Source organism: Gopherus evgoodei, chromosome 1 (genome assembly GCF_007399415.2).
Source record: "Gopherus evgoodei ecotype Sinaloan lineage chromosome 1, rGopEvg1_v1.p, whole genome shotgun sequence".
NCBI classification, from domain to species: domain Eukaryota; kingdom Metazoa; phylum Chordata; order Testudines; family Testudinidae; genus Gopherus; species Gopherus evgoodei.
In genome coordinates, this window is record NC_044322.1 from 259,888,965 (window position 1) to 259,905,222 (window position 16,258).

At 42.9% G+C, this 16,258-nt stretch overlaps 1 protein-coding gene across 1 annotated transcript in view; it reads left to right on the forward strand.

Moving 5' to 3' along the window:
- Positions 1–16,258, forward strand: part of KDM7A (lysine demethylase 7A) — a 100,819-nt gene that overhangs the window by 51,827 nt on the left and 32,734 nt on the right. The window contains exons 9-10 of the mRNA XM_030544159.1: positions 423–529; positions 10,300–10,391. Of these exons, the coding sequence (XP_030400019.1) occupies positions 423–529; positions 10,300–10,391 (199 nt within the window). The remainder of the gene's footprint in view (positions 1–422; positions 530–10,299; positions 10,392–16,258) is intronic.

Sequence of the window (16,258 nt, forward strand, 5' to 3'; positions counted from 1 at the left end):
AGGTGTGAAATTCTGAGATGGAAGGAGCAATCTTCAGTCAGGATTGCTGTCAGGACAGCTATATTAATTGTTGTCCAAGATGTGGAGCTATCTTCTAAACATACTGTTTTATTTATTACAGTGGAATCCCAATTACATTCATCTTTAAAAGATTACACATTGGGTTTGTATCCTAGTTTTATGAAGTCCAACTTTAATTTTGCAAGTGCAGCTGTTAAACTTGATAGTCAGAGATCGGATAAGATCAGAGTTCAGTCTTGTCCGACTGTGGTCTTGTTGGGGTTTGGCTATGTGGAACTTGATTTTGTTTTGTTTATAATGGCCTGTTGGTTTTATTTTTCTGAACATTGTACGAGTTGGATATTGCATTGATTAATTCTAAGATGTACCCGTATAGTAACCTTTCTAAATTATTTGTTTAGGTGTTATGAAATGGAGAAAAGGCTAAAAACCCCAGATCTTTTCAAATTCCCTTTCTTTGAAGCCATCTGTTGGTTTGTGGCCAAAAACTTACTGGAAACTTTGAAAGGTAACTAATTTCATGTTTTAATAAGATTTTGAGCATCTTGGCTTTCTTTCATCTTGGGAAGGTCATGGTCTCCATCTCATGACAAATATGTAATCTGGGGAAGTTGGGTGAGCTGAGGAACATAGTCTTTGCGTGCTTTGAGTTCCTAACTGGGAAAAGCTTGTATAATTTGTTTACCAAAATCTGTTCTTTTGATTTTGCTAATGCTGCACTGTTACAGTTCTTCATCTAATCATTTTTGCTTTCAGTAAATGGTAATTCTGAATATTCATGTGAGGATTGACTAACAGTAAAACTCCATTTGCGGAAGTCTATGTGTATAAATTGATTACTCTGGCATTTTTTTTAGTATTTGAAGTGAAACTTAATGTCAGTTGTCGTGTGTCCTGCCCTTCTCCTCCCCCGCCGCCCAGATGCCAGCAGCATAATTGGCCAGTGAAAATACATTTCTCTGAACAGTATTAAGTTTTAAGTTTGGACACACTGGTCATCTAAGATCCTGGGAAAATACAATCTTACTGGGAAGGCTAAACCTAACATAGTAGAATTAGTTCCCTGCTGACCGAAAGGACCATGTTAAGCCTGATGGTTGTAAAATGTGTTCCAACTCCTCTAGATCACCTCTTCATGAGATACCTTCCAAAGAGATCAAGCATTTAAGACACATAACATCATGCATTATCTATTTCTGTAAAACTCTTCCTATTGTCTGTTTTGGTGAGATTCTCAATTCAGTTTGATCAAAGAGACTCCTTCAAGAAGTCAGGGTTTCACAGTATCATCTTGAGGTGCTTATTGTGGTAACAGTGTTTGAGAAGAAATTCTTGATCCAATGTAACTCTTTTTAAAGCACTCAAGTAACTTACATGAGATGTTTTTTCTGTTTTTCTGGTGACTGTCTCTTTGCCTTGTAGAAGCAGTGAACTCCGCTTTTAGTGACATAGCCAGCACAAATTCATTTTAAAAGTTTTTTGCTTTCTTTATAAGGTGTCACTTTTACAAAGTCTATTTTTTTCCATTTATTTCCTTCCATTGACATTTTCCCCTTTCATGGGAATCTGTTGCTCATGTCCTCAGAATTGATTACCCTTCTTGAACTTCAGCTTTGACTGGCTCTTATGCTAAACTGTAAATTTTTTTCAAAAGCACCTAAATGATTTAGGAGCCTAAGCCCATTGAGAGGCAGTGGGATTTAGAATTCTAAATTATGTCGACTCCTTTGAAAATTTTACCCAAGATCTCATCCCCGTTAGATAAAGCAGTATGCTCACAATACTTTGTGGACTGCAAGATTGAAAGAGTTTTTAAGAGAAGCCTTGAATACTCCTCCATTACTTTATATTCTGAAGTAGCATTTGTTGTCAACTCATATCGCCCTATCAATCAATCACTCCTTTGTATACTCTCAAAAAAAATCGGATTGCAACTGGCAAGAGTGATGTTAAGAAAAAGCTTCCTTCTGTCAGAAGGATATTAGGCTGTATCTGCAGTTCTTACGACATCAGTTCTCTGGCAGGTCTGTCTTCTTTAACACCCTAGCACAAGTAAATGTGTGACTGCAGGTTTTGGTTCACCTCTTCCAAGCAAAACCATCTTCAGGCTCCCTTTTGAAGGTGAATTATTTTGAGACTGTAAACATTTTTTGAAAGATAGGTCAGTGCTTAAATCTAACTAAATCTATCTAGAAATGCTTGGGCAGCTTCATTTACTTTGCCACAGTTGGAATTTCCACTCATCCTGGAAATCAGTCTTACTTTCATGCCATTGGGGTTAGGACATTTTCCTACCCCACCTCAAGGGACTGTCTCAGATAGATCTTCTCCATAGACAAATCTTTCTGACCCAGGATCATCTTCCCTAAGAGTCTCAAGAACATCTTTAAAACCTGAGCCACTACTATTTCAAACAAGGGCTTCTTCAAAGATTTAAAAAATCCCAATTCACTGCCTTTCCTGGTTTCCCCTCTCAAGACCTAATGAAAAGAAACATTATCCTGAACAGTATCACAAAAGCTCTTTGTCCCAAGGGAATCATCCATTCAGTCAGTATAGGGGCTTTAGTTTCTGCTCCTGATTCTTTGTGGTAATTTAAAAAAAAAAAAAGGGGAGGGGGAGGTGATGGGAGAGTTTTTACCTGACCCTGGGCCTATTTATCCTCTGAAGGTATGGGTATACAACTTGTGGCAGCAAGCCTTCTAGCCCTGGTCAACAGACTCAAGCTAGTGGAGTTCACGCTGACACTCTAAAAATAGCTGTAGATAACACTTTTGAAGCTGGGGCTCAGGTTGGAGCTCAGGCTCTGAAGCCTAGGGAAGTGAGAGGGCTGAGTCTGATTATCTGGACTGAGAGGAGTGCTCAAGAATCCATTCAGGGTGGAAACTCTTGCCCTTCTGATCCAAGAGACAGACCCCAGGATTTCTCTTTTCCTAGACCTCCATGGTCCTCTGTGTAGTGGAGATCAGATCACAAGGACTGCACTTGCACTTTCCTGATCAGTTGCACGTTACTAACTGCCTCCACCTTCCAGGTCTTTTGTGACGGTCAGACAGGAAGCTCCCTGAAGGAGTTTTATGACTGGGTTCCTGTGAGTGATTGCTGCTCAACTCTACTTTGGTTTATAATCAGACCTCCACTCCTTTGCCTTCCCATTTTCTAGCTGATCTTTTACTGAAGTACCTATTTAGTTCATCTTTTGCTAATTATTATAGCACCCCAAAGCCTGGTATGTGCTTTACATTGTAAATAAAGGACTAGGTCCCTGCTCAAAAACCCCCCTATAGTTCTTGGCATTTTTTCTGTTGAAGCTTTGATGTAATCAACTGCTGTAACTTATCCTGGAAGCAGAAGTGAGAGTCAAGGCCCTGTGTTTTGAGGACTAGGAATCTGTTTTGGCGCTGCTTGTTTCAACACAGTCCAAGATTCCTGCTGAATTCTGCCAGCTCAGCTTTGACTACTACATGCAGGATGCCTGTGCTACCTACATTGAAGCCAAGGTATTAAAAATGTGTCCTCATTTCATCCCCACAGCAGTTGTCATTTTTACTTGGCTGCAGCTCATATGACATTGCTTCAGTAAAAACACCAACTTCAGGAGACACAACCTCCCTTGCCTTCTACACTCCTCTCCAGACTCACGACACTGCTCCCTTTCTCCCCTGAGGACAGTATCTCCCTTCCCCAGTGACAAGGAGGAAGAGGGCTCCATCACTCCTTCTTATTCCAGACAGGAGCAAACAACTTCATCTAGATACCTTCACTATGCACAATCCTGGTATGGACCACTGTGGATGCAATCCCACATTCTGCTCCCCAACACATTGGCCATGTTGGGACCCTTGGGCCATGTATGGGGCACAATTTGGGAAGCCTTCCATGGTGCAGAGCCAGAGACCTGCACCTTTGCCTTTTCCATTAGTCTCTCACCACCAGAGACTGAACCTCTCCTGATACCAGACAAGGAGGAAGAAGAGGAGGATGAAGCTCCACCAGGACAACATTTCTCTTCTTCCCCTGATGAAGCTGTCATGTCCCCATCTTCTTCTGTTGCTGATGACTTCAGGCACTTTCAAGAATTATTTCGCAGCGTTGCAGTCTCCCTCTAGATTCCTTTGGAAGAAGTGAAAGATCAGCAACATAAACCACACTACTCAATATCCTGCACGTATCATCTGCTGCAAAAATTGCCCTATCTATCAGAGACACACTCTTGAAAGTGCTCTAGCAGACTCTAGTGTCCATCCTTCTGAACTACAGATGGCAGACAAAAAATATTATGTTCCCACAAAAGAGATGGAATTTCATTTATCACATCCCACTCCTAATTCCCTAGTAGTTAATGTGGTGTAAGAAAAAAGACAGCAATGTCACCCTTGATCGATCCATCAGGACAGAGACCCGAAGTGATTAGATATATTCGGACGCAAGGCTTATTCATCTGCCATGCTCCAATTTCATATATTGAATTATGAAGCTCTTATGGCCAAGTACAACTACCTCAGCTACTCCAAGATAGAGGAACTCTGCCAAGACCTGCCTGAAACCAGGAAAGAACAATGCCAGGCACTTATATCTGAGGGACACCTCCTGGCCCATATAGCCCTAAAGCTTCTTCAGACTCTGTGGATACCACCACCTGCTCCATTGCAACCGGTGTAGTCCTGAGGCAGGCATCATGGCTATACCTCTCAGGCTTTCCTAAGGAGGTACAAACCACAGTAGAAGACTTTCCCTTTGAGGGCCCCAAATTATTTGCGGCGCGTATGGATTACTCCCTACACTTCCTTAAAGACTCCCTAGCTACTCTCTGCTCTCTTAACGTTTACACGCTTGCATTGAAGAGATGTCAGGGAAAGTATCATCTTCCCCTGCAATCCCAACCACTGCAGTACACTCCCCTGCAGAAGTATGACACTCAGCGTCAACAACAAAAGCCCCCTACCAAATGCACACAAGCCACTCCTGAAGGGGCTACCTCATACAAACCTCCAGCCAAGCAACAAATTTGAAGATGTGGTTGAGGCCCCCAAGAAGCCTCCCCCTGTGCCAGTCATACCAACCATCTTCAACATCCCATTAGTTTGGCGAATGCTTAGCTCTACTCTTTCCATCATAGAGCCTAATCACCTCAGACAAGTGAGTTCTAGAGATTGTCGGGGAAGGATACTCATCCCTTTCCTATCTATCCCGCCCTGCCACCCTCCTTCCCCATCTCTCTTCAGGGACCCCTTTTACGGACCCCTTCTATGAGAAGAAATAAATCATCTTCTGCAACTGGGATCCAAGAGCTGGTCTCTTTCCAACAGGGGGACAGGGTTTCTGCTCCCATTATTACCTGGTCCAGAAGAAATCTGGTGGATCCTGGATCTTTGAAACCTAAACAAGTTTGTCAAACTGCAGCGCTTCAAGATGGTTACCCCCCTCCACCGTTATCCCGGCACTGGAACATGAGGACTAGTTCTCTGCCCTTGACCTCCAAGACTTACTTATTTTTCCATATCACAGTACATTTTGCCTCCAGACAGTTTCTCTGATTCACCATGACCGCCCCCCCCATCAGTACAAGGTAATATCTTTTGGACTGTTGATGGCCCTTTGTGTAGTCACCAGAGTTCTTGCAGTAGTTGCTGCCTACCTAAGGAGATAAGGCGTCATCCTACTTAGATGACTGTCTTCTCAAGGCCCCATCCGCAACAGGCTTTTTGCACCATCTGGGTGACAATGGACCTTTTTATGAATCTAGGCCTCTGTGTGAACCTAGAGAAGTCTACATTAATGCTGGTCCAACATCTGAAGTTCATTGGCACACAATTATATGCCATAGAAGCCAGAGCCTTCCTTCTAACTCACAGATTCTTGACTACAGTGGATCTTGTATCCAAAGTATGAGCCTGCCCCTAGATCTTCACTAGGACGTGTCTCTAACTACTTGGTTACATGGCAGCAGCCACTTTTGTGGTAAAGCATGCATGGTTATGTATGCAATGTCTTCAGGCATGGCTCCGTATAGTATATGTCCCTCACAGACACAGCCTCCACAAACTTCTATCCATGCTGGTGAGCGTCAAGGACTCTCTACTCCAGTGGACACATCCCAGGAACATCTGTGTCAGAGTTCCTTTCCTCCAACCAGTGCTGACCATGATGCTAACAACCGATGCATCTCTAATCAGTTGGAGAGCATACCTTCACAATCATACAGCACAGGACAGATGGTCCTTAATTGAATCCACTCTACACATCAGCTTGCTAGAGCCAGAGGTGAAAGTAAGCTGGTCCAGTATGGCATATTGGTAAGAGCCAGTATACAGCCAACCATGCTAGCAGGGCCGCTGATGAGGGGGGCTGAAAGAGGCAGCTTCCCTGGGGCCTGGCAATTTAAAAGAGCTCGGAGCTCCTGGCAGCAGCTGGAGTCCCTGTCCCTTTAAATTGCTGCCAGAGCCTCTCAACTCCCAGCTGCCGGTACCACTACCATGGGGCTCCGGCAGCAATTTAAAGGGCCCGGAGCTTCCAGCTTCTGCTACCGTTGCCAGCACTGTCACCACTGTGGACTCATGGCGCATGAGATTCTCTCATGACCAAGAGTGGGAACTGGATACATGAATCTTTCAGCTTATTTTCAACTGCTGGGGATTCCCCACCATAGATCTTTGACACACCACAGATTGCCCAGTGTCCTCAATTCCGCTCGAGAGCGGGACTGGGACGTGCATCTCTAGGAGATGCATTCCTCATCACATGGGATGCACCACTACTCTGTGCCTTCTATGCCATTTAGCTTTCTGCCTGGACAAGATGAAACCTTTCTGAAAATCACCACGTTTATTCCTTTCATGGACCGAAAGATCCAAGGACACAGCCATCTCTTAACAATATCTTTCCAAGTGGACCTTGCAGTGTATACATCTGTCCTACCAACTGCACAATCAACAACCTCCTGCTGCAATTAGAGCACATTCCACCGGCTCACTTTCCACCTCTGTTACCTTTCTCAGTAATGTTCATATTGCCGACATTTGCAAAGTGGCTATGTGGGCATCCACAGACACTTTTACCCATCACTACGCCTTTACTCATGACACCACAGCAGACACTTTCCTAGGATATACTGTCCTAACATCTGCAGTAAATGCTGCTTCAAAGCCTCTGCCTTCCAATTAGGGGCACTGCTTCTTAGGCACCTACAGTGGAGCATCCATAGGGACATCACTTGAAGAAGAAAAGGTTACTCACTCTGTGCAGTAACTGAAGTCCTTTGAGATGTGTGGCCCTATTGGTGCTCCATTACCCACTCTCCTCCCCTCTTCTTCAGAGTCAACGCATAAGCTCTGCGGCAGAGAAGGATCTGGAGGGCAGTTGGATCTCAGTGTTATATATACATCCTGCTCAGAGCACAAGAAGAGGGAGGTGCGCATGTGCAGTCTGGGCACTGCTGCTGATCTCCTGTCCTAGGTGCAGGGGGCGCTGCCACTAGGGTGACCAGATGTCCCAATTTTATAGGGACAGTCCTGGTTTTTGGGTCTTTTTCTTATATAGGCTCCTATTACCCCCCACCCCGTCCCGATTTTCCACATTTGCTGTCTGATCACCCTAGCTGCCACACCTACTCCTACATTGGAGGGACACCTAGGGGGATGCATTTTGAAGAACCTCAGTTACTGCATAGGGTGAGTAATCTTCTCATCCCAATAATTTCTTTTATGCGTGGACAGTGTGCCATTTGGTATGAGGTTCTTTTTGATCTTTTTCCCATTTATGGATCTGAATTTTTAAGACTTCTTCATGTATAAAGCTCATTCTGTCATTGTTATGACAATAAAAATGTACTTTTTAGAAAAACGAGAACAGTATCTGAACAGAAACCTTTCATGCCAAGTTTCAGTGCTAAACTAATTTGTACAACTTGCTGGACGGAGGTACTTTTGTGGTACTATGAGTGTTGTAGCATGCATTAAACTGATCTGTTTCACAATCAGAACTTTAAAATCATTGATTGCTCTCCTAAACAGAGCTCTCAACTGTACTGTATCATTGTGACGGGGTTCCCGGGGTGCAACCTGAACTGTGGGACCGCTGAGCCCTCTGTCCCACCAACCTGGGGTATCCCTCTCACACTGTGATGCTGTTGACAAGCTACAAACCTCTGGCAGGTACTGCACTTACACAGACATCCACAGGCAGGGACACACCCAACAGAGTTACATGAATGCTTCTCCCAGCCACTCATGAACCAACAATAGAGAGGCTCCAGCCAAGTCTCCCCAGCCTTGCACCCCCAAACTGTACTGTCTTGCCCTGGTCAGAAACCTGACCAGTGTAAATGCATTACCCAGTCTGCACCTCCCTCAATGTGGACAGGACATGCACCAGTCTTGGTAATGTAAGCTGAGATTTCCCAACCAAAACACACTGATTTAGGTAAAATATAAAACACATTTATTAACTACAGAAAGATAGATTATACATAGTAAGCGCAGAGATCAGAGTTGGTTACCTAAGAAATAAAATAAATTTGCAGTCCAAGTACTATAAACTAGACAGGACTTGAATCAAGCAGTGTCTCGCCCTGATAGATAGTACAAACAGGTCACAGATCTTCAATACGCAGGCTTGGAATTCTCCTCCAGCCTGGAACCCCCTCACCTGTTCAAAGGCTTTGTCCTCCAAGCATGTTTCCAGGTGTTGAGTTGTGGGGGCAGTGAAGCCAAGTCATGATATGACTTCCCCTCTTTATAATTTCTTCCAGTTTGCTGGAAAGATCTGTCCTCATGAGGTAGGGGTTCTCTCCCATTGGTTAAACATTCTCCATTGTCTACATGCTCTCTCTCTGAGAAATCTCCATTGTATACAGTTCCTGGGACAGTGGATTTTCTTTAATGAGCCATCAGCATGTCAGGCTACTCCATTGTTGCACCTGAAAGGTTGGTTGTGGGTGTTCCCAACCTCACAACATATCTCAGTAACATACACATAGCAAAACTTCATATACAATGATAGCACATACAGTCCAACAGATATTAATGTTCAACAGATCAAGACTTTTAAAATGATATCTCACACGGCATACTTTGTACGAAACATAATTATATGATAGTGGTGAATATGGGGGTTTCAGGGTGCTGCATTGAGGTACAGAGTGCCACAATCATGCAATACATTTGCACTGCAGCTGATTATGGCAGGTTCCCTTCACAGGGGATAGCTGGCGGGTGGAGATGCTTCTGCTGCACCTTTTGGGGCCCCCTGCTCTTTTCCTCCACACTTCCAAACTTCGTAGAGCAGAGAGCATCCTGGCAAAGAAGAAACAGAGATGCCTTGAAGCTGAAAGGAGTTTTCAGATAGGGAAGAGGAAAAAGCCAATGACTGGGCCCAAACCTTACTCATATGAGGAGGGAGCAGGAAAAGCACAGCAGCTCTAGGCCAAATCTGCTCTTTTCTTCCCCATGAAGGTATTTGACCCAGCAGCCACCTCCCTCCTCACCCACTCTTTTTGTAAGGGGGCAGGTGCAGGAGGAATAGAACCTGCTGAGTCTGGCCAGCTCTCCTTTCATTGTAGGCAGTTCTGCTACAGGGAAGAGAGTGAAAGGAAAGGTTGAGCGGCAGCCCCCAGGAGCTGTAGCAGCCTTTGGGAGTCTTTGCAACTCAGCAGCAGCAGCAGCCACCATCCTTAAGGGAAGAAGAGGGTGGCCACTCACTGCAGGGGAGACCGCATTAATATTGTGTGTATGCATGTGTGTGGCATTGATTGGGATTATGGCAGAGATCCGGGGTGGCATAAGGCAGCTGGCTTGAATTGCATGAATTTTATATGGGTGAGGAGGAGCTGCATGAATTTAATTGAGGCATTTAATTGAGGCATTTTGTACTGAGACTGTTCATCCACACCACTCTTCTTGTGATCCCAAATGGCAAAAATGTGGAACACCTGTGTGGTGTTGAACTAGAAACTAAAGATTGTTTCAGCATAAATTGTCATTAAGGATGTTTTCTCTAATGCTGCTCCTTCTGGCCCTAAGTAACCTGTAACACATTGCAAAACTCATGTAATTGTTTCACGCAGTAAGAAGCCATAGTTGAAAACAGATTTTGTACTTGAAAACATTATTTCTTATGGTTTGATGTACATAAACATATAGAGTACTACAGTTCAGTTTGTCGCATGTTTTGTTGGTAGTGTAATATATTGGCAGGTTTATTAAAGGTTGAGAGGTATGTATCTGATTTGTGGTTTTACATTGCAATATGCTTATAAACTGAAATTTTGGTCCTTTTTAGAACTGAGGGAAGATGGTTTCCAGCCCCAGAACTTCTTAGTCAAAGGAGTGAAGGCTTTACTTAGTGCTTTAAAGTTATGGATGAAAAAAGAAGTAAGTGCAAGTGGATTTGTTCATTTGTTGTTTGTTTCTAATTTTAAAATTACACGAAAGTCTGAGTCCTTTTAGAGTGTGTTGCCATTTTGTAGATCTTTCCTCCATTTGTAAGTATTGGAAAACGTGCTAGAAGTTACGGATGGATGGTTTGGGGGAAAGCTGTCTGAGATAGTGTCATACAATATAAAACCATCAGTTATTATAGACCAGTTACTATATTTAACTCTTGGGATTGCATTTAATCCTGCTTTCTCTTTCCAGTGTATGATAAAAGAGTTAGATGGCAATCACATGAAGTTTCCCCATGTGAAATTATTGCGTGTTGGCAAAATATACTTTGTGTGTCCACTGATATCACTTCTGTACTGCAGAGATGATCAGGATTTGGCAGAAATGTGTTCAGATTTAGAGTTTGCTTTTGTTTGCCTCTACATTTTGCACATATGGTGCATAGTAATTTAGACCTAATAGCCTTTAAAAGCTTATCTACAGAAGTGGCTCCTTGTAGGTGCTCTAAAAGAGATTAAACCATCCATAAATGAATATGGGGAGACCCTAAATACATTAGTACACTGGGAACCCCTCTGGAAAAAAAAGTATTATATTTGTTAGCTCTGCCTCTGGCAAAGTTACTCTGTGTAGGGGAGGTAAGATTAATGAGCTCTTGTTTTCCCTCCCTTTTTCTGAATGAAAATTTAGTTGAAACAAGGAGCTCTGAAGACAAAATTATTGAGAGCAGTGAAGGGAGAAGGAAAAACACAGGACCATAAAGCAAAGAGATTCTGAAACCACCCCACTCCCCCCCCCCCCCAGAAAACAGTACTGCTTTTGTGGGGAGATTTGGGGTTCAACACTTTATTCTCCATTCCTCCCTCCCTTCACTATGGTAGTTGGTCTGATCTACAGACTTATCTGAAAGTTCAAGAGGGGACCTCTTTGGCTTCAGGCCCATTCATCCATGCTTCTATGAAACTAATCACTGCATATCCATCTCCTCTCAGGCTTTTCTTTGAACATTCACAGTAAGCTAAAAACTGGAAGAAGTTTGAATTGTAATTTTGCAGAGAAAGTGTGTTTGGGTTTTTTTGTTTGTTTTTTTTTTGAGTGCCCTCTGTGTTTTCCCACTTGTGGGATATAATGGTTTTGGAATTTTTCTAGCAAGCAATGTCAGTTGGGGCCATTTTCCCCTTCCATTCCCTCACCCCCCCACAGAGGATTCAATGGGTAGAAAAGGGAAGGGGAATGGCCATACCCACCTTTCAGTTCCCTTTTAACCACCAAAGGTGTAGTGAGATTGAATCATATGCAGTATCATTGATGTGTTTATCTGTTTTGTGCTTTTGGTTCTGCCTTTTTTGGGCTATTTTCTTCTTTGTTAAATTAACAGTACAGGTTTCTTCAGTTTGAAGAATAAAGAAGAAATGCAACCCATCGGGCCTGCGTATCATCTGGATGACCTGCAGGAGCCAGGGTGCTGCCTCACACTCCCTTTCTAACAAGGGAGGCTTTTGAGACTAAGTCTGGTTTTGATCAAGTTCAACATTGACTTTGAACATCCGCTAGCCTTAAGAGGCTTTGTTTCCAGCTTAAGCAACATCCATCTCCCCAGTCTTATCTGAATGAGCCCAGCATTAAGGTCTCCAGGTCAACCTAATTCATTGTCAAGGTTCTAGCATTGTCAATATTGAGGCTGAGGTCCACAGGTCCCATCGAGTTGATTGAATTTCATGCTGACACCGTTGGTGTGACATCTCCTGAGCTACTAGAAAACAGCAATAAATCAGTTAATTAATAAATTTTGGCAGCCACTCCTGGAATCTCATTGCCTTAGCACTGGAGGTCTGTGTTCCAATCAGATTAGGTTCTCTTGTGCTGGCACAGCTGGTGCTTTAGTCCTAGAACCTATTCTGTTATGGTGCCAGGAAGACCTTGGACTCTGTCTCCTATGCATAAACTAAGGATAATCTGCTTTGGGCACAGATGCTTCAGCAGTCTTCTCCTATTTTAAATTTACCTGTACCTGAGGACTCAGATAGCAGCAATGTCCAATGGGAAGGCATTCAACTTCTTAATCTCAGTTGGGAACCCTAGATACATAGTACCAATTCTTCAGAATTGTTCGTGAATAATATGTTCTTCAGCCACAGCAAACAAAGATTGCTGCCTATAATGTGACATTTAGATTGTATCACTTTTTTCCATGGGACAGATTCTAGCTCTTTATCAGTCCAGCTAGCTGCAAATGTCCATGAGATGCTTCCTTTTAAAACTGTGCTTTAAAAAATACTAGAGAACTTTGCTGTGCTGACTTCATCTATCTTAGATGTCAGAGTATTTGTGTGTCTCCAAACTTTGGTCCACAGACAGGTTCTTTACCAGTGTAACTGGGTGATACCTTTACCTAGGCCACGCATATGGCCTCCAGAAGACTGGAGCCACGATTCATTGATACTGCTTACTCCTGAGTCACTTATGTCTCAGATCACTGAAGATACAGAAAGTGAAGAAACACATTCTTATCAGAGAATTCCTTTCTCACATCCCTTGCCATTTACAGTAATATTTCCATATGGTAGACTTGGGACCTTCACCTTGTTATCCAGCCTTTTTAAGGAGTATGGACTCTGGTGGAGGTGGAAGCTCCACATTATGGTTCTGGAATTGAATGCTATTTGTCTAGCATGAAAGTATTCCTCCCTTTGATCAAGACCATAGACTCATCGACCAAAAACACAAATGTCTTCATTAAGTCTCAGTCTGCCGTTATGTATTGTGTAAAGAGTATGACCCGACTAGACCTCCTTGTTACCAAGGAGAATATCCATTGTCTCCTGTTCTGCTAGAGAGGTCACTTCAGGGTCAAACAACACTATATTCCTGACAAACTCCCTTTTTCTTAAATTGGAATTGGGAATTCCTCTGTTCCATTCCATATAGACCTACCAGAGCATACACATTTAGAACATAGAGGATTTAGAAAGAAATTGAGAGGCAGCCAAAAAGAATAAGCGTCTGAAGAAGGTAGAAAAAGATGTTATGCTGAAACAGGTTATCTTGGCAGCCCTGAAAAACGAAAATGGTGAAAGGACATCAGAAAGTTGCAAAATGAACAAAATATTTACAAAATTTGACAATGATCTCTAGTCCTCATGTGTCAGTGTCCAGCATACACCGTCAAGGCAGCAGGCTACAGAAGAAATTTGCGACGTTATGTGGGAAGAAATCAAATATGCAGTTCGTAACATCAGGAGAGGGAAGGAGCCCATGAATGGATGGAATATCTCAAAGCAGGGAAAGATACTCTCTTCAAAGCGTTGACGCAGTGGTTCACCATCTACATCAATAGTAAGCATGTTGCAGATGCATGGAAGAAATCAAAAACAATACTATTGATGAAGAAAGGCGATCCAGAAGAATTGAGCAACTACTGTCCAATCAAATTCGTCTCACAAGTGTATAATGTCTTCACTATTGTCATACTCCATTGGATTAAGAAGAATCTTGAAATGCATGAAAGCAGAGAACAAGCTGGTTTTCTCTCAGGGTATTCGACAATTGATCACATCCACTCAGTTTGGCAGCTCATCAAAAAATGTGAGGACTACAAATTACCATTGTGTCTTCCATTTGTCGGCTACAAAAAGGCATTTGATACGGTGGAGATTCATGCTGTACAAAATGTGCTTAACAAAATCGGATTCAATCCAAGGTACATTGACCTGCTGGAAAAAATGAACTGTAATTGTTCGACAGAGAACATTATTCAATGTGCTGTGCATTATTAATTATTATTATTATTATTATTATTATTATTATTATTATTATTATTATTTATTATTATACATAGACGAGTCAGACAAGATGACACAGTGTCACCTAAGCTGTTTGCAGCAGTACTGGAGTTGCTGTTCAAGAAATTGTACTGGGAAGAAGGAATTGGAATTGATGGAGAACAGTTAACGCATCTTCTCTTCGCTGATGACTGTAATATTGACAAAGGACACAGCAGAACTGGAGAACAAATTGCAGCAACTGCAAAACTTTGCATGATATCGGGTTGGAAATGAACAAATGGAAGACTAAGTGGTTGCAAAATGAGCATTGTGCAGCAGGAATCATCACTGTAAACAAGAAAGTGACTGAGGAGGTTGACAAATATATTTACCTGGGTCAGCACATGAACAGAAACAACTTGTTTGAAGGGGAATGCAGTAGGAGAAGACAGGCAGGGTGGCCAAGTTTCAACAAAAGCGGAGGAAGAAAAATTCACTGTCACCCAGAGATCAATGGAAAGGTGAATGTGTAAGATATTGCTCTGTGATCACATATTGAATGAGGCGATCAGAAGGTGTACAGAGGTGACTGATATAGTGCAGGCAATGTATAAATACAAAGCGGAGATGGGCGGGTCAGGTAGTCCACGGGCAAGACAATAGGTGAACAACCTGCATCAGTGACTGGATCCCCAGAGACCACAAGCAACCGTTGGGCATTCCGAAAATGCCCTGGGGCCGATCCCATGACAAAAGTCTTTGGCTAGAAATGAAAAGAACGTGCTCGCAACGAAACAGAATGATGTGATGTCGACTAGTGCTCGTGGAGGGACAGACGAGGACAAGCCGGACAAAGGTGATTCCATATAGGTTCTTAATGAACTCATCACTGTTGTATCTGAGTATGTTCCAATAGTGTATTAATCAAGATGACCAATGTCACATATTGTGTGTTCTCTGATCCTCTCCAGAGGGAGAAGTATATGCAGGGACCTGTCTTGTTTTGGTAAGGTTTTTTAAAATATACATGTTGGTATGTATGTTAGAGAAGGAAAGGTCAAAGAAATGTGCCTTGCACTTGGAGTGGAAGGTGGGAAGATGTGTGATGGTCTTTTGTTCCTGGGGGAATTCATTCTGCTTTTTTGGAGTGATCGCTGGGAAAGTTCTGTCTCCTGGACAGATGAGATTTACCTTTATTGTGTAGAGTTCTCTTGCATCAGAGGAGCAAAGTTGTCGGCCTCAGTCTTCATATTGGAGCTTTAGGTGGTCTTTTAGATATCCTGGGCTCAGACCATGGAGTATCTTGAAGATGACGATCAAGATCTTAAATTCAATTCACTGTTCTATGGGAAGTCAGTGTAGGGAGCAGAGGTCAGGTTTGACGTGCTTTAGCGTGTGTTGCTAAAAAGATGTGCTGCAGCGTTCTGTACTAAGTGGAGCTTCCGAAGTGCTGAAGACTTCATGATCAGATATATTGGTATGTTTGTTCCATCTGGGAGTTGACAGAGGTGTGAATACCTGAGGCCAGGTCCTCATCCGCCAGGATGGGAAGGGGTCTGCTAGCCAACTGGAGATGATAAAAAGAGCTACTCGCAATACTGCTGTGTGAGAGTCTAGTGTCTCCAAGGATTCCAAAAGTAATCCAATTGTGGATGTGTGCCTTCAGTCAAAGGAGACTTCACTGTGAGTATGTACTCTGTTTTCATCTGCCCACCAGCATCGTCCATTTCTTGCTCGGGTTCAGCTTCAGCCAGCAGCTCTTCATCTGTGAGCTCATCTCATCTATGCACTGGGTCAACTTGATGGTGGTAAGGTGGTTATATGTAGTGAAGGATAAGTAGAGCTGTGTATCATCTGCATATTGCTGGCCCTTGAGTTCATGCGTCTGACCAGTTCACTTAGTGGCTGCATAGAAATGTTGAAAAGGATTAGAGGGTGAAATTATGGTCATTTTCAATATTCACTTGACCTGTCGTCTACAGCTGATGCAGGCTTTGTTTTTGTTTGGTTTTTTTGTTTTTGTTTTTTTTTGTAGATTTGCAATCCTTGTTTACCTAGAATGCCTCAGCCCACTTTTCTAGGGGAGGTTGT